Below are 21,412 nucleotides of genomic sequence, written 5' to 3' on the forward strand. Positions count from 1 at the left end.
GGATTTGCTTTTGGAAGGCGTGGTGGCAGCGGTAGTAAGCGTGGAGGCAGGGGTTTTCACGTTGGTGGAAGTAGTCGTAATCGGAATGGGAACAATGCCTCTCCGAGGTATTTCTGAAAATTTCTTTTCTGCTAAAACTGTGATGGGCTCTGGGGATCGAGCCCATCACGAGAAATGATAAGTGTGGCATGGAATGTGCGGGGATTGGGGAACCCGCACACATTCAGAGCTCTGAAGAAGTTAATCAGAGCGCAAGACCCCGATGTGGTTTTCTTGATGGAAACCAAGAAAAAGAAGCAGGAGATGGTTGATATATGCTATGATTTGGGTTTCGGTGGTTGTTTTACAGTTGGAAAAGTAGGAAAACAAGGAGGGGGTTTGGCAATGTGCTGGAAGAAAAATATGGTGGTTAGGGTAGTAGGCTTATCTTTGGGCCATATTGATGCAGAAGTCCAATGGGATGAAGGAGTGGTTAGGCTAACCAGATTCTATGGTAACCCGGCAACCCAGCTTTGTGATTTGCTTCGTCGGATTGCAGGTTTTGTTAAACACATCTCCACTTGAACTCAGATTTTGCCCTCCCGCAACCTTTGCCGCTCAATGTCCAAAATCTTTCCTAATGTCTCTCCGATCAATGCCACCGTGGAGAGCGTTGCATAAGCTGGAGGAAGACCATGAATACAAACCGAGATCCATATGTGATATAATGGAATTTTTGAAATTAGTGATAAACCATCATAATCATTGGTGATTAGTAGAGCCCAATTGAAACTCCATTGACCACTGCAGTTCACTCTGTCAACGTCTCCGATGTCTGACAATGTGCACAAAGTTTGACCCTCTGCTTCTTGCACGTTAAGGGTTCCAGCCACCCTCCGTATCAAATAAAATGCTCTCGTAAAAGAATGATGATTGAAGACACATTTTAGATTTTCTTTTGAAAAAAGACAAAGATAATATATATACACAGGCGGACGTCCGCACTATCGCTAAAGTGCAGACGTTGACGCTTTCAGGCAGCGCGGGGCTTGCCGGACGGAGGCCGGAGGCATCCCAGACAGCTTCTGGGCAGCGATCGAGGTCGGAGGAGATCGAGGTTGAAGGTTCTGGGTAGCGACCTCACCTACAACTACAAGGTTCTGGGCTGCACTGCAACCTGGTTGCCGGCGACTCCACTCGACTGCAGACTGGTCCGTCCGACCCCTGGCCTCCTTCCGGCAAGCGGCGGGGCACCGTCGCTGCCTCAGCGGAATAGAAGCATCGACGTTCGCATTTTAGAGATAGTGCGAACGTCCGCTTCCGAACGGCTTCCTATATATATATATATACACAACCTTGCCCTAAGCAAAAAGTACGGATTTCCCATTTTTACCCACTTTCCGATCATATTTTCACATCTTAATCGTTCAGTTTTTAGATCCTAATGTATAGATCATCTCTACAAAATTTCAGCCAATTTGATGATCGTTAAGGCATCCAAAACTGCAATTTACATGAACGAACCGAATCTGTCAAACCGGAACCGTTCGTGTTTATAATGGTAAATTTCAGTTTTGGATGCCTTAACGATCATCAAATTGGCTGAAAATTTTCAGAAGTGATCTATACATTAGGATCTAAAAACTGAACGGTTAAGATGTGAAAATATGATCAGAAAGTGGGGAAAAACTGGAAATCCGCACCTTTTGCTTAGGTGCGGATATCTGCAGCCAAGAAGGGCTGTATATATATATATATATATATATATATATATATATATATATGATTTTTCTTAGGTAAGGACGTCTGTACCTAAGGCTTAGGTACAGATTTCCATTTTTTCCCCACTTTCCGATCACATATTCACATCTTAACCGTTCAGTTTTTAGGTCCTAATGTATAGATCACTTCTGCAAAATTGTAGTTTTGGATGCCGTAACGATTATCAATTTGGCTGAAATTTTGCAGAAGTAATCTATACATTAGGACCTAAAAACTGAACGGTTAAGATGTGAATATGTGATCGGAAAGTGAGGAAAAACAGGAAATCTGTACCTAAGCTTAGGTACGGACGTCCTTACCGTAGCCAGACTGTACACACACACACACACACACACACACACTTCTATTTTTTTTTTTTGATGAAATGGTATTTGAGACGAAATAAGAAATTGGATTCCACACTTTGAATGTTCTTTTGCATCATCGTTATGGCAATGCTTAGTGCATGTGTTTGAGCTAGACATGGTTTATGGTTCCCCTATCGAGAGTAGGGCTATCAATTCCGACACGACTCGAAACCCGCACAAAATAAAGCGAGTTGAAGTGTTGAACTCGCACGATTAAAAAGCGGGTCGGCCGTGGGTCAACCCGCCATGACCCATTTAATAAATGGGTCGGCCATGGATCAACCCGCCAACACGAAGTGAACCCGTCTAACCCGATTATGCTATACTTCTTGAAATTTTGGACGTTGGGAGTATTTGATCATAGAATTAGACAATTTGAAATATTTTGCTTTATAATTATTGGATTTAATTATTTATGAATTATATATAATTATTTATATTCTTCGTCTTGTGGAGTTTTTAGTGAATTTAATCAATTTATCCATTTTTTAGTTAAATGGGTCGCATTATTAACCCTTAAATGGGTCATTTTGTCTAACACGACACGACCTATTTATTAAATTGGTTAAGGGGGTTGGAAACGGGTAACCCGTATAATAAATAGGTTGGGTTTGGGTTTAAATATTTGACCGATTATTAAATGAGTTGGGTTTGAATTGGTCTCTTGCGACACGAACCCAACCTGACACGACCCATTAACAGCCCTAATATTCCTTTCCTAATTTTCTTGCATTCCAAGGATTATTATTATTTTTATTTATTTTATTTTTTTGAGATGATCAAGCGTTCGAAGGATCTATCGGTGCAATGAAATAACATAATATATCTATCATTTAAAAAAAAAAAAACATATCTATAGCACTCAGTTTAGTTTTTCCTCAGTAATCATGAAAGATTGACTATTTTGTATGTATTGATTATGAATCATTTATTGGTTGTTATGAGAAAAATATATCATATGAAGTTGCAAGCTCTTGAATCTTTAGTTCAAAAAGATAATTCAATCAAATGTCTCAACCTTAGTTGTTAATTCCTCTTGCCCATGAGATAATCCAATTATATTGAAGCATAAAATACCGAAGCTTTCACCCTAAATCATCCGTATAAATTAGATCTGACAAGTGAAAGAGGGATTTTCTAAATCCTTCCTTCGTCTCTACTGCATGATTCTGCAAGTTTGAATTAATGGAAAAAGACGGGGAAGAAGAAAGTTCAAACAGCAGATAAAGTAGATGAGATAATGAGAAGAGAGGATAAGTCTCAATGGAAATTGTGGGAAAGAAATAGAGAAAGATCAAAAGAGAGGAGAAGAGTTTGTGGATCTATGTGCTTAAAAGTAAAAAAAAATAAATCACTTTCTCTAATTACAGGGCAGGTTGTTTTCAGGAAACAATGAAAAAGTCAAAAAGTCATTTCCCATATTTATTCATAGTTCCTGAATTGTTTCCTAAAATTTATTTTCCTTGTTTTTCAAATTTAATGCACCGAAAGCAAATTACATAAATTTTTGAATTCGTAAAACAAAAAACAATATTGCAAAATGATATCGAACGGGCGCTCCAATATGGAGTAGTACTATACCCACTTAAAAATGGCCTCCAATATGGAGTAGTACTATACCTGTCGTAGTGGTTCTTGCCTAGTTGGGTGTGCTCCCCAACCTAGGTTCGAACTCCGAAGCTGTCAAAGTGGCGAGGCACTGTGCTGCAATGCACAGTTGGAGCATTTCACATGCGCCGAAGGGGTTTATCTTGGGCCTAGAAAGCCTTTGGGTTCCCCTTGACAAAGTCAAAAAAAAATACCTGTCGTAGACTTTTCCTACATCAGAATAGTGTTGTTTTTATTGTTGATTAGGTCTTCTAATTCTTTTCCCTTTAAAATTAAGCTGGGGTTAATCTCCTCACACACTGGTTTACCACAGTAACTAAGGACCTACTTACTAAAATTTAAGTCAAGACAGTGCTTCATATTAGAATTGAAGCCGAGAAAACCATTACTTGTATCCATTACTATAAATAGAGTTCGACTGTTATGTTGTGAAAAACTCTAGATTTTTTGTATTTTTTGCTTTTTTATTTTTAACAACAACAAAGGTTTACAGCCCAGTACCATTTGGTCTAGTGGCATAAGTCTCCCCTTTATAAGTGGGAGGTTATGAGTGAGTTCGACTCACAAAAGACTAGTTGTTGATATGATCAAAAAAAAAAAAAAAAAAACAAAGGTTTACAACTCTTGATAAGATGAAATCGAGATCTTAGTTTAAAATTAATCATGCGTTGTCCAAGTTGATTCGAGTGTTTTATTCGATCCATCAACATCATCATGCAAATTGTTTCCTATAGATATAGATGCCCTTCCGACTTTGGAAAAGATGTCCCTTTGATAGAAGGCATTGAGTACATATTATAGCATATAGATTAAGGAAATGAATGAGGAGGAACTTAATCAGTTAATTGCGAGGTCGATCTATAAGAGAAGTTAACGATCGATGCGCCGACTGTGTAACTTAATAAATTAATTAGTGTCATTTTCATAAGACGATAATGGCAACATATATATTTTGGATCATATTGGGTGCATCAGTGCATGGTTTGCAAGTAAGGTTAAAACTTAAAAGCTCTAGCTAGTACTTGGAATAACATGGTTAATATAGTTCCATTTATAACAACATAGTCGAATCATGTATGAGGTACCACCACCAACATATATTCTCAGATACTATCGAGAAAAAAAAAGAGAGCATATATTCTCATATTGATATCTTGTTCTTAACATGTAGTTGATACATGCAATAGTAGGTCGGCACTAGTAATTAAAATCAATTTCTTGTTGTTTATCATGAGCTTATTGCGAACTCGAACATAATGTTTTCTATGGGCTTGTAGCTCGATCTAGTGGAAGAGAGTATGCATTTCCGATATATGGCTAGACCAGTGCCAAGCATCCTCCATCGATCTCCCGTACTCATTTGCATCCAACCAAAGAAATTTGGATGCTTAGTCAGTTTGATTCAATTCTTCTAAGAGCCTATTTATTTACATGGAATGAAGATGAAACGATGAGAATAAATTTCTAAAGGTACGTATCGGAATTCAAATACATTCATTCTCACCATGTTATTGAATTCTTGAAGGAATGGAGAAATTTTGTTATTTTTAGTAATTTTTAACTTTTTATGTAGAGTTCACTTGCATTTCGATCCACAGTTAGTAAATGTATAGGATGTGTTTTAGTTGACTCATTCATTTATTCTATACCCATTTTAGGTTATCAAATGTGCTAAGATGTGATATGAGTGCATCTCATATTCTCATATATTAATATTTTAATTTTTTTTTTTGGTACTTTAGGTTTTTCAGTATTAATCCTTTATTTTAGTTTGCATTAAGGTGGTAAGCATAAAGCATTCTGCAAGCAACTTCATCAGTTCATAGCAAGCATTGCTTTCAGACATCTATCCCAATTTGCTAGAAGCACTACTTCTACTTGTAATTCTTTCAAGAACTAATCTTTTTATTTCTATAAAGTGACTTATTCAAAATTTCCAGCCAGCCTTGTAGTACATGTAGGCATGTAGCTAGGCCACAAAGGATTGCAACCTTTTATTTATTATCAATATATCAGCAGGATCCTCTCTATTCTCTAGCTACCTTGACTTGATAATTTCTTCTTTCATGGCAAGAGAGAGAGCACTAAGACTGCCTCCACTCTCCACTATCACTCCTGGCATTGCTATTGCTCTACTCCCTACAAATCCACCTTCTTCAATTGTAATCCTTCCGAACTTAACCTTGCCCCCATCCCCTTCATAAATGTGACCAAACAAGAGAGCTTCTCTTCCCACACACCCACCTCTCTCAATCTCCACCATTTCAGGGTTGAGCAAAGCTCCCATGCTGTCCACATAAGCACCTTGGTCCAACTCAATCTCTGAACCCATCAGCCTCATCCACAACACAAAGAGAACTGACCCGCTTGTCATTTCCATGAAGTAGCTCCCAACTAGGGTTCTAAAGGCTTGCCATGTAGTGTCCAAAAAAACCCCTATGCTCCACATGTGTATGGCTTCACCTTCTTTCTTCTTTCCTACTAGTACCCATTTTGCAACAACACAAGCTAACCCAGCCAAAGATCCTGAACAAACCCAAAACAAGGGGAACAACCAATGCAGAGGGAGTTTCTGCACATTCTTCAAGTGAAGAGCCAAGCTCAAAGGATAGAAGATCACTAACGCGAGGAGGAAATGAGGGAACACTGTTTGCAGAAAAGGTTGCGCAAAAGTTGCCCATAGAGTCTGAAAGACAGTTCTTTCCAGCGTCACGGTATGTGAATCTTTTTTCTGCAATGCTGCTGCCATTGGACAACCAGAAAGGTCTACTTTGACATCAGACTGCTCTACAAAGATTTTCCAAGCCTCTGGCAGGGGTTCACCATTGCGTAAGTGCTGGCAAATCTCATAGATCAGTGAACGGCCATGGTCAATCGAAGCACTCTGGGAGCATGATGAAGCCCTGATGACATCTATTTCTTGGCATTTAACAAAAGGATTGAAATTCAGCTGTTCCGATTCTTCTGCAGATATATTGTGGTTGATGTTAATCTCTCCAACGTCAATGTATGGGAACTCAGCCTCATTCCAGGGTTTGGTGCAGTCAAGTGCAATGTCTCGGGTAGCTTCATCATGTGGAACAGGCCTGACCTGTAACTGGAATATATAACGAACTCCAGTTTCATTGACCCGGCTTTGGAAATCTTTGGCAAGGAAAAGTAGAGGGCGAGTATCCTTCTCATCTCTAGGAATTGCACCTGTATCAGGTGGAAGAATGCCAATAGGTTCTACCTTACCAGATTCTTCACTAATGTTCTCATTGGAAGGCCTCAACTTGAACTTGACATACATTTCTTGTCCATCTGTGAACCGGAACAACCTGCAAATGTTTGAGTAGTAATGTAGCTCAGTGAACGAGTTTGCATGGCGAAGGGAAGTCCACACTGCATCGCGTACATGTGGGGCTCGCTTGACATACTCTTCCCTTGCAGGAAGTCCACACACTAACCATGTTGCAAAGTCTGCAATTGTGCGGGCATAGAATGCCTTTCCTGTCTTCAGTGTCAGGTCAAGGAGTGAGGACTCACTAGTCTCACCTTGAAGTATTCGGATGGCTGCACCGCGTGCATCAATCCTTGCATCATCATCAGCACTCAAGCTGTTGCTGTGCCGGACTATAACAGGATAGCTCTTGCCAGGAGAGAAAATGTTATGGTGCGGCAACCCTTTGATGTTGTCATAAATCTTCAAGTATCCCTTCCCACTAACACCAATTCTATGGAAGTATCTTGATTTGACCTTCAGAGTTGTGGCAGCCAAATTTGCAGAAAGGTTACCAACTATTTTCTTATATTTCATGTCCATCTCTTCTATTCGGTCATCCAAAGAATGCATGGTGTTCTTGATCATGATTGGAGTTTGAGAACCAATGTAAACACCACCAGCCTGAAGCATTGAATTCACTGGTGCAACTGAAAGTGCTCCAAGAATAACATCTTTCTGAATAACTGAGCCAGGAAGGACTACGCTTTCGCTCCCAATTACCGCATTATCTTGCACCTCAATTTTCCCGCTAACAAACCCATTGGAGGAATAAAACCCAGCAATAATTCGACTGAAATCACCAAGATGGACACCAGAACCAAGTGATAACAATTTCGGGTCTGAAACTGGATTGATGGCCCTGATAGAACAATGTTTTCCAACCTTTGCACCCAGAAGGCGCAAGTAGATGCAGAAGGCTTCTGTTCCTGACAAAAGCTTAGCAAATCTAAGGTGGCAAGCAATGGTGATTCGGTGGCAAAACCAAGTTCTGAGATGGCCTGACTTTGTCTGTTTACTAGAAATAAGACGAGTCAAACCACTTGTGAGGAAGCTGAGTACTAGGCCATAAGCTAAGTAACCAACAGCTACTGAGATGGAGAAGTAAATTATGTCTGATGGAACATTAGCAAACATGGTAGCATAAGCAATGATGGCGTAAGGTATCCAGTGAAAGGCCCCAAATAAGCAAAAGAATGCATATTTTTCAACCGAAGGAGGCTTTTGAGACAGCCACATGTAGGCTAAATACACAATGGAAGCTGAGAGAGTGCCGAGGAACCCAACCAAATAGATGCCTAAGAACTGGTAAATGGCCTCAGTTTCAGTGCTTGTGACCTTTGCCAGCCCCTGAATTGTTGAAGATTTAGTTAAGATAAGTCTCTAGAAATGAATTTATACGAAAACTGGGAGCTAAAAGTTGTTTGGAGATATAAATGAGGATGTCTAGTAATGGAACATGGATATAGTCTATGAAGTATGAACTTTCTGTAAACAAGAAATATGTCATTTTTGTTTTGAAAGAGATTCTTTAGGAATTGTAGTAAGCTAAGTGAAAATAATAGTACGAAAACATAATTGTAAGTTAAACAGTTCAGTTGCATATGCAGAATAAAAAGCACTTACATTATGATGATTTTTAGCCTTGATAACAGACTTGCCTCCACCTTTTTGTAAGGCCATCAGCTCACTGTCTTCTGCCAATATAGTTCCCTTCTGGACAACAGCGTAAGGGCCAACTGAGGAGTTTTGACCAATTCTTATTGGGAGGAAGCTCAATACTCCATTCTTCACTTCATGGCCTTGAATCAAAGCACCTTCTGCAATCACAGCTCCATCTCCAATTGAAACTAGAGAGGGGTCTGTTATGTCAACTGTATCAAGTAAAACTGAGGATCCAATCCTAGCTCCAAGCATCTCAAACCAATACTTAAGGAACACCGTGCCTCGCAGAGGCTCTGCCAAAACTTTGGAGGCAACTTCATGACCCTTGTAAAGAGCCCACCACTTGACAAAATCCGTTGACCAGACGGAGACTTCAGGGTTCAGGGCATAGTTTGGTTTTAAGAAAGAGTTCCCTAAGAATGCAATTGAAACACAGGTAGAAAATATGCAGAACATCCAAGCAAGGGGAGCAAAGGTCAGCAAGGCCAAATAATCTAGATAGGGAACACCTTCTACCAATGCATGAGTGGCTGAGACACAACTTGTGAAAGTAGAAACTGATAAATATGCAGGAAGAGAGAGCATGAACGCAACGTAAACAAGAGCTAGAAGTTGGAATAACCAGATAATCGAGTGATTGGACTCGGGAAGTTCCATCGAAAGCTCAGCAGAACCAGTCTCAGGTTGTGCAACATAGGATGGATCAGTGGACAGTTGAGGTTGAGCATTTACTAAAAGATTCTCCGAGAAGCTTGCCAAGTCGACAATGCAGGTTGCAGTGAAAATGTCCACAGCTCCTACTGGCACACCAAGAAAGTCTGAAAGTTTTTGAGCTGCTCTGACCACCCCAATGGAGTCAATTCCATAAGACACTAAACTTTCAGTGTCAGAGATTTTGTTGATTGAAATACCAGTCTGCTCGGAAACTAGCCGTTTCAAGAAGTCCACAATCTGTTTATTGCCTATTTTGAGGCTTGGTGGAGGAGAGCTTCTTACAAGGTGAGGCTGAGTGGACACTTGAGGTTCAGCATTTACTAAAAGATTCTCCGAGAAGCTTGCCAAGTCTGCAATGCAGGTTGCAGTGAAAATGTCCACAGCTCCTACTGGCACACCAAGGAAGTCTGAAAGTTTCTGAGCTGCTCTGACCACCCCAATGGAGTCAATTCCATAAGACACTAGACTTTCAGTGTCAGTGATTTTGTTGATTGAAATACCAGTCTGCTCGGAAACTAATCGTTTCAAGAAGTCCACAATCTGTTTATTGCTTATTTTGGGGCTTGGTGGAGGAGTGCTTCTCACAAGGTGTGGCCGAGGAGTTTTTCCCTCCTTGCATGTTCCTGTAGTGAAGGACCGAATCAGCCTTCTCTTTGTTAAAAGTGGCTCTGGTACAATATTCAATGTTCCATCAGTAAACTGCTGCAGGCATTCAAATCTTTTGATTTTTCCTGACGTTGTTTTACTAATGGTTTTCGGCCTGATCAACTTGATAGTAGCAACAGTGACCCCATGTTCTTCTGCAACACGAGCTTGAATTTGTTCAACCACATCCTTTCCAACAGGTTTTCCATCCCTAACCTCCGCAATGACAACTAAACCAACCTGATCAGAGTTGTCTTGAACTGAGATTCCTTTTTTTGATAGGATTTCCACTGGAACAGAAATGACTGCACAACAACCCGGACGTACAACTTCAGATGCATTCTCCACTGTCTTCTCTACATCTGCTGAGTAAATGTTCCTTCCTGCAACAATGATAAGATCTTTGATTCTTCCAGTGATGAAGAGTTTGCTGTCAATTATGCGTCCCAAATCCCCAGTCCTAGTGTAGATACGTCTCGGATTGTCAGCAAGCTGGTTTTTAAAAGTTTTCTTGCTTAGCTCTTCTCTTTCCCAATACCCAACTCCAGCACTGGGACTACTGATCCATATTTCTCCTTCTTTTCCCGCTTCTTTGAGCTCCTCACTGCTCTCTGGATCGACTATTCTGATGTCGACATCTTCATCATTTGGATTCACATATCCACAACATACTCTTCCTTGCCAATCTACCATGATAGGCTTTCCTTCACCATATGCACAACTGACAAACACACAGTTTTCTGCCAAGCCATAGCCAGGTGCCATCACCTCTTGAGTTAAGCCGAAAGGACGAGTCAGATCAACAAACCTTTTCAGAGTTTTCTGCCTAACAGGTTCAGCAGCAACCATGAGGAACTTCATGGAAGATAGGTCATATTTTCTAGTCTTGTCAGACTCTAGCCTTCTAACTACTAGCTCAAAGGCAAAGTTGGGGCCAGCACTGTGAGTAGCCTGATATTTGCTCATGACTTGGAGCCATAATAGTGGATTCCTGATGAATGTCAATGGTGAAAACAAAACTGCAGTCCCACGACTAACAAGAGCTGTGAAAAGTCCTCCGATCAGCCCCATGTCGTGGTACTGAGGAAGCCAGCTTACTAGAACTGTTTTTGAGGTGCTCTTGTATCTCTTTCTCATCAACTTGACATTATGAATGAGCCCTCCATGAGTTATCATGACTCCTTTAGCATCGCCAGTCGAACCTGATGTGAATTGGAGAAAACATACATCACCTGGCTGTGATTCAGATTCATCCTTTAGAGCTTCCACAACTCCGCTCTTGGAGTTCTTAACCCAAGAATCTGTATGTAACCAAGGAAGATTCGGCCACCTTGCCGAGGACTTTTGATTCTTAGCAGTCAATGAGATCATATTTTTAACTGAACCTGCTTGCACTGCCCAGTGATAACTAATGGTGGACAGAATTGCCTTTGCATTACATGATTTGGCAATGTTTTCAATCTTCAAAAGTGCCTGACCACCTCTTTGCAAAGGATCTGGAGGTAGAACTGGGACTGGCAAGACTTTAGCTCTTAAGCATCCAAAGAAAGCATCTATGAAGTCCAAACCCGGGACATGGACCAGGAGGACCCTGTCGCCAGGCTTGATTACTGGTTTCTGGCATGTCAAGATCTTTTGAGCAATGCAAGAAGCATTTGCATTAAGTTCTGTGTAAGTCCTCTGGCAAGCAACTGCCCCTTCTTCATTGATCCAAGTATAGAGTGTCTTGTTTTGAGTGACTCTATGAGTTCCCCAGTGCTTCAGATAGCCATCAAGGGAAGACAGATTAGGGTACTCCACTCCTGGTAGTTCGGCCAAGATTGTAGGGCTTCTTTCCAATTCATTTTGGAAAGAAAACAAACTCTGAAAATAGACATGTTTAAATTATACCAAACCAATGATTTCGTCATAAATTTTTAAGCAAATATCAGTAACTTTAAACTAGTAGTTTATCAAAATGGGGCTTTGAGTATTGGGTTTACCTTAACATATGGGAGCTTTGGCAAAGGATTGTCATTTGCAAAGTGCTTGCAGACTAAAGCCATAGCATATGATGAATTTCTCTCTGTAAGCTCAAAAGCCATAAGCCCGCCTACGTAATAAGTGTTCTTCACGCCTTGAAGTTCAGACTCCAATTTGTTATAAAATCCATTCATCATGGCTGCATTGAAACATTTAAAATTTAGTATCTCTAATTGGCAGGGTATATGGTGTAAATCTCTAAAACCAAACCAATGGCATACCTTGGCTATCAACATGAGGGAAATACTTAAACCGGCGCTGGAGAACCACCTCCTTAACTTCTCCCCCTATACGTTTAACAGCTTCAATTGCAAGTTCTGTCACAGTTGGTCCCATAATGTCGGCAGAATTTCCATAAGACCAGAATAAGAAAATATCTGTGTCAGCAAAGAATCTCTGCATTGCGACTGGATGTCCAATTGTTGCAGGATTACTTATGTATTCACTGAAGTAATAGAAACCTATAGGCATATGCTCTATCCCTTTAACCTTCAAAACAGTTGTGTAGTAGTCAATGGTCTGTACTTTACTGAACAACTCCTTTTCAACATCACCCATATCCATCACTTCCGTTTTATGTTCTGCTATTGAGAATTCCTAGTTAGAAATCACACCAAAAAAAAAAAAAAGGACACAAACAAATAACTACTTCGACAGTAATAAAACCTAAAACGGCAGGAGTAACAAACAAACCTGCAGAATGTGAAGGTGATCTGTAAATTCTTCCATAGTTCAAAGGAAATGAACCAGAGACAATGATCTTATCAAACTCCATATTTTGGACTTCTCTGTCACATTTTTTCACATCGATACTAACATAATCAGAAAAACGTTTGACTGTCAATACTTCAGTATTGCAGTGAACCATTGGGAGTGATTTACTGATCTTCTTCCAAAGACTTGTATATCCACCTTTAAAACGGCGGATTTTTCCAGCCATAGAAGTTCGGGTGAACTCATGAATGTAAGCATAAGGCATGTCTTCAACATACCCATAGCCAGAAGCAGTATATCCATAAGCCACAGATTTGGGAACAGAACTAAATCCTTGACGTTCAAGATAGGATGGAGTCGAGTCTGAGGCAAATTCACTCAAAGCATGGATCCCAATTCGGCCTGAGTTCTTTACTTTATCCTAGCAATAGTGAAATGAAGATATAAATATTGTCAAACTTGAGAAATCAGGATATAGAACCGGGTCTATACTCTATAAGACTAGGAACTAACCTGGAGTTCTAAGGTCAGTGAGATCACAGATACATAGTCATCTGCAACTTTTATATCTTCATACTCTCCTGTAGCATTGTCAATAAGAGCAAGCTTGTGGGAGTCCATTTCTTCTAGTTCAGACTCAGTCTCCTTTGCCAAGTGAAAAATGACAGGGGCACTGTTTGCAGCAAGAACTTGGCCACCTAGATCATAAATGTTCCCTGCATATAAAGGTAATATGTATCAAGTCAAAATTTATAGTATAAAAAACGAGACAGAGAAGACAGTTTTTTTGTGATTCTTACCTTCAATATCGACTGATTCACACATGCCACCAACAGAATGGTACTTCTCTAACACAGTCACATTGCTGTAACCGAGCTTTACTAGAGCATAAGCAGCTGACAAACCACTTGGACCAGCGCCTACTATCCCAATTCTTGTGTTCAGAGGCAGGCATGGATGCAGGTTGGAGAACTGATCCTCTATTGATTTTCCAGGGTCCATATCCTTTTTGCTGATTAGGCCTTCTGGCCGTTCCTATTGAGATAAATAACCGAGTTCAACTTGATTCTAGTTTGTTGTTGGATCATGAGAAGCAAAAGGGTGAGAAAAAAATAACATCAACAATCATGGATGGAGCCGGAAATTAATGCAATATGTTTAAAGAAAGAGTGGTTTTTGTAAACATTGCGCTATTCGCCTACTTCCTAGGACTGGAAAACTCAATTAGTCACTATTCTTTTGATTTTAAAGTAGTTAAGACTGGACTAGGCACAACTCAAAAGCATGGATTTCATACACTTGAATGGCCATAAGAGAATGTAATTACTATACGTCATAAGACCGATTTACTCTTGTTCTGCAGATTAGCAACAATGTACGCAGAAAGTCTCTATATGCTGAAAAGAACTCATTATATTCCATATATGTGGTGAAAAAGTACTATTTTATGAACAAGCAGAACATACCTTGGAGGAAATGCAATGATTATGGACTACTTTACGCCTTCCAGAGGCGGCAGCTTGATCAATAACTCAATGTGCTCTCTGAAATAGTCGACCCTGCAATGCCATTATCACCTTACTTCAGAAAACGAATACGGAACTACGGAAACCATACCGAAAGAAAGCAAAGATCTTCACCCACTTATTTAACATATAAACGTTTTCTTCACTCTCTTTCATCATACCCAACATATTACACACTGTAATCTCTCGTAGGCAAAACATCAAACATGGCAAAGACATCAACTTTAACTCCTCCCCAACACCCACCTACACATTTATATACAACTAATCCATGTGCGCTGCTCCTACATCACAAAGATGATCACCATGAAAATGACTCACCTTAGAGCTGAAACGGGCAATAGGGGTTGTTGCCAGTGAATGCCAAATGGCATATAACAATGTCGAAACGTCAGATCAGCCGGTCCTCCAAACGCAAAAGAAGCTAAAGCTGATCTTATTACTGCTGATGATCTCATCATCTTTGAAAATTTGGAGTGCTATTTAAATACCCAGATGCTTCTATGCCTCCAATAATACCTAGACAAAAAATCCCAACTGTTGCCTTGCTTCCAAAATCCCAACTTCCTTGGTGACTCCGAGAACTTTCCAACCCAATGATCAGATATTCCCTTCTTTTTTATATATTCCTTTTCTTCGTTTATTGAAAACGTCGGCCACGTATGGATCAAATACTATATTAAATTCTCAGTTTAAAAGAGAATGAAACAGGATATTCTAGACAGGGTGAGGGATATACATGTACTATGCAATAGGAACTTGGATCTTGGAGTCGACAAATTGTCGAATGATGGCGGTGATAGCAAACCCATGAGCTCTTTTCTTGTACATCTTTGTCATACATAGGTTTTTAAATTGCGCGGGAGGGAACATGGCAGTTAGGGTTTATAGGGTTTGAGTCCGATTGAATAACTGTTAATGACTATGAAGCATTATAGGCATGAATATCTATATTTCGAGATTTGTTGATTCAAAACTTCAAAAGCGTGCGGTTTTCGTTTTCCCTGGCTCGGTACTTTGAATTTTTCTAGATCAAGTACTAAAAGCAGTAGTCAAATGTGAAATTGCAATGGCTCTTATTATTATGTGTAATTTTTTATTCTATGTATAATATTGATATTATTCTCTTAAAAAAATTCTTTTGAAAAGTATTTATTATATTTCTAATAGGGAATATTGAAATAGAAATTTTGAGACCTTTTTTAGTGAAAATGACTCTAAAAAATAATAGTGAGATATTAGCAAGTCAAATATTAGTTGATGTCATTACATATTATTCTTATATTGATGCATGTTTCTATGTGTAATATAGGTGGGTGATATAAACTCACATTCTTTTGTTTTGGTATCATCTTAATGCATCCATAGTATTCATGAGCAAGGTTTTAAATATTTGCGATATATCCGATATCTCCCCCGATGTCTCCTTTTTTCGACGGACCGATATATTTAGGGGGGTAAATATCTTATCTTTCACCGTTTCTGCGAAATTTCTCCGACATCGTCAAATATCCCCGATATATTAGATATTTACGATATATCCCCGATAAAATGAAGAAATATCTGTAAAATTTGAGGTAAAAATATGGCTGCTTTTTTTTTTTCCCTTTGGGGCTTATAGTCTTTGATTGCTGACTAGTGACTATTGTTTATTTACACTCATTCGGACAAGAGGGGCAGATAGGTGCTTATGTTTGTCTCTTTTTATTGATTTTAAATTATGGTGAAGCCTTAGAAAGCTGGTTCATGCCTAATTGCCTAGACAATCTCTATTGGTGATAATACTGATGATAAAAAAGCTCCAATTATTTAAAAGTAGTAATAGATGGTTCATACCAAGCAAATGAACCGTTTGGCATATCAGAAGTTGGAAAAGCTTGTATACTGCTACTACAACATGAAGCTGCGGCTGCGAGATAAACAGGCAAAGAATAATGTGGTCAATGAAAACAACTATATAGATCTACTTCATGTTGCAAGCGAGCCGCTTGATAATGGCATTGATCCACTTCATGATTGGATTATGCATGCACACCTCGATGATGAAGCTAGAAGACCTCTTCCACAAGTTGTAGAAACTGCAACTAATGCTGGAATCAACGTAGAGAGAGTCTTATCTGAAGAAGTTGTTAAAAACCCAGAAGATAATTCAGATAGTGATGATGCGTGGGTTGGTACAGCAACTCCAGATAGTTCTGATGATGGTGGAGAGGGTGGAAGCGGAATAGGTGGTGGAGGTGAAAGATATGACTATGGAGAATCTTCTGTGGATGGAGGATTCCAATTTACATGTGAAGGTAATTTTGATCATACCACCCAAGATGAAGACCACGGAGTGAGAACAGCTGGCCATGGTGCTCAAGAGAAGACCCGATATGGGAGGAGGACAAGAGGTGCAACTGATGATCAAAGTACCCCATCTGATGTTTCTTCAATTGCCTTAAGTTTTGATTCTATCAGTTTAAGCACAGAGCGCAGTGGGATCTCAAATGAATCTCATGAAGGCAACAATCAATTTGGTTATGATGCTTATGGATATAATCAATATGTAGAAGTATATGATCAGTCATCTAGTTGGGTTCATCCTTATTATCCCCTTATAGGAGAAACAGTCGGCAGCTCTAAAGAGATCTATAACTATCATGTTCATCACTACAATTCGCACTATATGGGTCATATGTCTTGGTCTGATTATTGCATTTTCGTAGACCAGCGAGCGGCTTTTCAACCGCCTAGAGTCTCTTTTTGGATGTAGATGAAGTTAACATTCATATGTATTTATATGTAGTTCTAAATTTCTAATAAATTTACTTTTTTCAAAAACGACATTTTCTTACCCTGTATCCCCGATATATCCCCGATATTTCCGACATTTCCCTTTTTCAAAGTACCGATATATACAACGATACCAATATTTAAAACCTTGTTCATGAGTTTTATGTGGAATGGCAAACAAGCAAAATTCTTTGCACTCCAACAAATACCCATGACAAGACAAGACTGTTTTATTCTTCAATTTAGTAGGTTCTCACTTGGAATATATGCTATAGGATAAGGGAATCATGCATTTACAACAAAAAGCGGGCATTTTATACAATCCGATCCCATAACACAAAGTCAAAAAACCAAGGCATAGAGTAAGAGTGCTTAGGATCGAAAGTGACATTTAGAAGTATATATGGCATTAACTAAAACAAAGTTTGTAGCTAAAACGTAACGCTAGTGCAATGATGATATTTACAATGACTTCTTCTTGTCACTGTGTATCGGGCAAAGATTAAGATGGTACAAATGGAACAAGATTTTGGAGGACAATTAGAACATATGCTAGAATATTTTCTATTTTTTTTATAGAAGTGAAATATGGATTAACTCATCGTCCTTACTCGAATTTATTGATAATTAAGAAAAAGATACATAGCAAGGGGCTGAACCAAACTTTAATCTTTTCAATTTTTCTATTTTCAAAGTTTTTTTTTTTTTTAATATTTTTTTTTTATGGCTCGAAAATTTTAAACTTTAAATTTGCCATGGATCTGTCCCTCTTAAGGAAGTAATCATCAATGATGACAAACACAAAATCATATTGCAAATTGGCAGAGTAAATATTCAACATATTAATTATATGACTTTAATTAAAATGTCCGGCCAAAAACTAATTGACTTAAAATTAAGAGTAATGATTATGAATCCGTTTAACAAGTCGCATACAAGTATCCAAAAGGTTCAAAATTATAATATTGAAAAATGTTATTTGTGGTAATTGGGTCCCGCGTATTATGCCAAATTCTATCAAGTATTTTCAATCAGAGCCTCTTATTTTTGGTAAGCTTCGTCATCATAAATTCAATTAGTTTGATTATTCAAAAAAAAAAATTCAATAAGTTTGAGAAATTGTCTAACTGTTCTAAGTTCTGCTATATATGACACATGTATAAGAAAATAAAGAAAGAGATCAATTACCTTTTTATGTCATTTTTTGTAGATTTATAATATATAGTCAAATCTTTTAGGACATATTAGGGGGGAAAAAATAGATCATTGTATAATTTGGTGTTTTTTTTTTTTTTTTTGAGAATAGGTGGCAACTCCATTAATAATAATTAAGAAAGGTTACAAAAGCGAGATGTAGATACTACATCATAAATGAAAAGTACATAAATAAAACAATGAACATAAAACCTAGTGAAGATACGATGGGATGCAAAATTGCATCTGAAGACGCACCGGGTGTAAACCGTGCTATGTGAAAAGTTACTAATAATATGACCAACCATAAAAGGCCAATCTTCTATCAAAGTAACCGGTGGTACGACCAACCAAGCATATTCCTCGTACAACTTACGCCGAAAATAGAACAATCTTCCACCTATGTTACTGATAGTGTGACCGACCATGAGAGGGCAATCTTCTAACAATGTAACTGGTAATATGACCATCCAGACATCTTCCACGTAAGAAATACGCCAAATAGAGATCAATCTTCCACCAAAGTGACTTATGAACCAAGAAAAGAAAAACCAAATGAAAATTAACACCAAAGTCCAAATCCACGCCCACTGCCAAACCCAAAACCAGATCCTACCCGGCATCCAAAGCCAGACCCAGCCCCAGGCCCAACTCCAGATCCGACCCGGATCCCAAATCCGGATCTTCAGACCCGTCTGACCCTCCTCCTTCACCGAAAACCGGAATTGGAACCGGTCACCATCAACCTTCATGATCGAGAGGCGATCACGCAGGTCCCACACCGCCGCCATCGCTTTAGGCAATCCGGCAGCAGCCTCCACCCTAGGTGCCAACATACGCCCCACCAAAGAAAAACCCGACACTGCAACAGCAGCTGCTCCAGCCTCCCCAAACTCAACCACCGCTTCGTCCGTCAGCGCAGGTGCTGCCGCCAGTCGAGCCGCCATAGCCTCGGCCATCACGACTCCGATCTGCAAGAACCTCGTTCTCGACTATGAAATACCTTAGATCGACTAAACCCTAGCCGTCGACCTCTACCCTAGGTTTCAGAGAAAACTAGGTTTTTATTATATAAACACTCCTTTATTGTATAATTTGGTGTTGCAATTTTGTATATCAATAGCTGACATAGCTGACCCAATGTATGAGATCCACAATATGAATAATTCAATAATGCAACATGACATTGATACACGATTTGGAGAGTTGTTCTATAATGCTGAACTGCAGTACAGGGGAATGATTAATTAGATCGAGATTTAGGCAAAGTTGGGTAATAAATAACTCTTATTGCATGCATTCAATATGTATGTGAACGAAAAAATGTAATTTTTCAAATATTATCATGTATTCTTTATTTGATTTTTGGGGTGGAGTGATAGAAATTGGCTTCTCTGCTATAACTATAATTTGCTAGAAAAAAAAGTGCATCATCTGGCCCTTAAAACTTCTTGATGTTTCTTGATGTGACATCAGCTGACCCTTAAAACTATATCTGACGGTTGTGATAGAATCCAAGCAAATTATAGCATGTCATATTATAGCAGAGAAGCCAAGTCCGGAGTGATAAGCTTGGAGTATATTGGATGTTTTGGAATATTCACTTCGCGAAAGTTTTAAGAAAACACTAACACTATAAATTAATATATTTTGAATTGTGATATAGGACATCTGGAAGGAATTGAACACTCATCCTCTTGGGTTTACTCGTAAAACCACTGTTGCTTTAAGCTTTCATTTCATTAATCTGCAACATATATTACTGTAGATTATTGCTGATAAAACCTTTTAACAATGTAAAAGGGATAGCTAGCTAGGACGGCAGATTGACATGTTATGGATCCCTAAGATGTCTCCATCACCTATTACACTGTCACAACTTAAGGACTTGATCAATGTTTGTGCAGCTAGCATTATGTCATTCATCTCGGGCACCAGATCGATTATCAACCTTTTGTTAATTCATTACTATATGACATGTGTGTGTGTGTATCATATACTGTTCTATAGGTTTTACCCTAATTCTCCGGCGTTAGTTTTTAGAGAATATGCTTTTTATAACCTAATATGCATGGCATACAGCATGCGTCGAAAGGTAATTGATGATTATTATGTTCGAAGATGATAGAAGATACCAATGGGTTTATTCATTCTGGGTTAGGTCAGACTTGAGTACGTGGTACAGCTTTAGGTCTGGTTCTCATTATACTACAACTTGACTGGCTGATCTGAAATGCTTAGCTATACAAAATAGTTTATATAGTATGGCTTGGAAAATAAGAACTAAGCTACTTGACTTCACTGAAAGCAAATGCCCACGTACCTTATACGTACGTACCTAATACACTTAATGCGCTTGGTTCATTAATCATACACAGTTATATATCTCTAGATTCTATACAATGGCGACATCAATCATATCAAGCAATTAACAATAGAAAGATGATTGTTTTTGTATACATTAAGATGACTCCATCAACTTTTATAGATACACATACATGCATTAACAACTTGGGAAGGTGTATCCCAGCTACGTACGTTTAACAAAATCATAGATCAAAATATATGACTTCTTATTAAAAATTATAGAAGCTGATCGATGATGATATAGGCAACTATATATAGAGTACTACTACATATATATAACCGTTGATATCTCATTTTGATTCTTTGAAGGTTATAGTGTCATGATCATGAACTGATCGATCAAAGAGCCTTTGAAGAAATTTAGATGAATTTGCTGCTGCATGACATAATGTAGGGCGTCATTCAGCCACTATATATAGTTTTAATTATCAGGAGTTCTTACTTAGTTTTGAATTCAATAATTAAGACACAAAAAAAGAAGATTTTCATCAATAAGAAGCTTAGTCAAAACGGTTTTAAAATATTCTCATGTTTTTTTTTTTTGGTCAACAGCAATCACCTGGTTCAATAAGTTACTGTGAAGGGCTTGTTAGAATCATTATGGACTTGTCACACATTAACATAAAGTAAATTGATAATTAGCTTAATGTCAAAACTAGTTTAACATGGACACAAACTATATATAAACCAATACTTGTAGCTTAATGAAAGAGTGTATCAATTCTTTAAGGTTAGTAATCCAATTCTTAGTCTGCAAGCTGCAAGGAAGACTACAGTCTGCAAGGAAGACTACAATGAAGTGTTACATTAAG

The 21,412-nt window shown here is 38.7% G+C and overlaps 1 protein-coding gene across 3 annotated transcripts; it reads right to left on the bottom strand.

The window, feature by feature from the left end:
* Window positions 1–5,588: 5,588 nt before the first annotated feature.
* Window positions 5,589–14,724, bottom strand: LOC133733480 (uncharacterized). Of its 3 annotated transcripts, none has more exons than XM_062161110.1 (9): window positions 14,586–14,724; window positions 14,205–14,297; window positions 13,539–13,773; window positions 13,252–13,454; window positions 12,718–13,159; window positions 12,246–12,605; window positions 11,985–12,163; window positions 8,605–11,865; window positions 5,589–8,328 (listed from the first exon to the last, which is right to left on the bottom strand). In XM_062161110.1, the coding sequence occupies exons 3-9, from the start codon at window positions 13,738–13,740 to the stop codon at window positions 5,755–5,757; spliced, it is 7,221 nt and encodes a 2,406-aa protein (XP_062017094.1). In that variant the 5' UTR covers window positions 13,741–13,773; window positions 14,205–14,297; window positions 14,586–14,724; the 3' UTR covers window positions 5,589–5,754. The 3 variants fall into 3 exon arrangements, with proteins under 3 accessions (XP_062017094.1, XP_062017095.1, XP_062017096.1); XM_062161111.1 differs by having other exon boundaries at window positions 13,539–13,806; XM_062161112.1 differs by lacking the exon at window positions 14,586–14,724 and adding an exon at window positions 14,383–14,510.
* Window positions 14,725–21,412: the final 6,688 nt, after the last annotated feature.

This window comes from Rosa rugosa, chromosome 2 (genome assembly GCF_958449725.1).
Source record: "Rosa rugosa chromosome 2, drRosRugo1.1, whole genome shotgun sequence".
Classification (NCBI taxonomy): domain Eukaryota; kingdom Viridiplantae; phylum Streptophyta; class Magnoliopsida; order Rosales; family Rosaceae; genus Rosa; species Rosa rugosa.

What these genes read in the sequence shown, in the direction of transcription:
- LOC133733480 (XM_062161110.1), bottom strand. Translation starts at nt 13,740, where the DNA reads ATGGACCCTGGAAAATCAATAGAGGATCAGTTCTCCAACCTGCATCCA. An exon ending in CACTGACCTTAGAACTCCAG is followed by an intron (nt 13,160 to 13,251) that starts GTTAGTTCCTAG and finishes CACTATTGCTAG; the next exon opens with GATAAAGTAAAGAACTCAGG. An exon ending in CCCTCATGTTGATAGCCAAG is followed by an intron (nt 12,164 to 12,245) that starts GTATGCCATTGG and finishes GTTTCAATGCAG; the next exon opens with CCATGATGAATGGATTTTAT.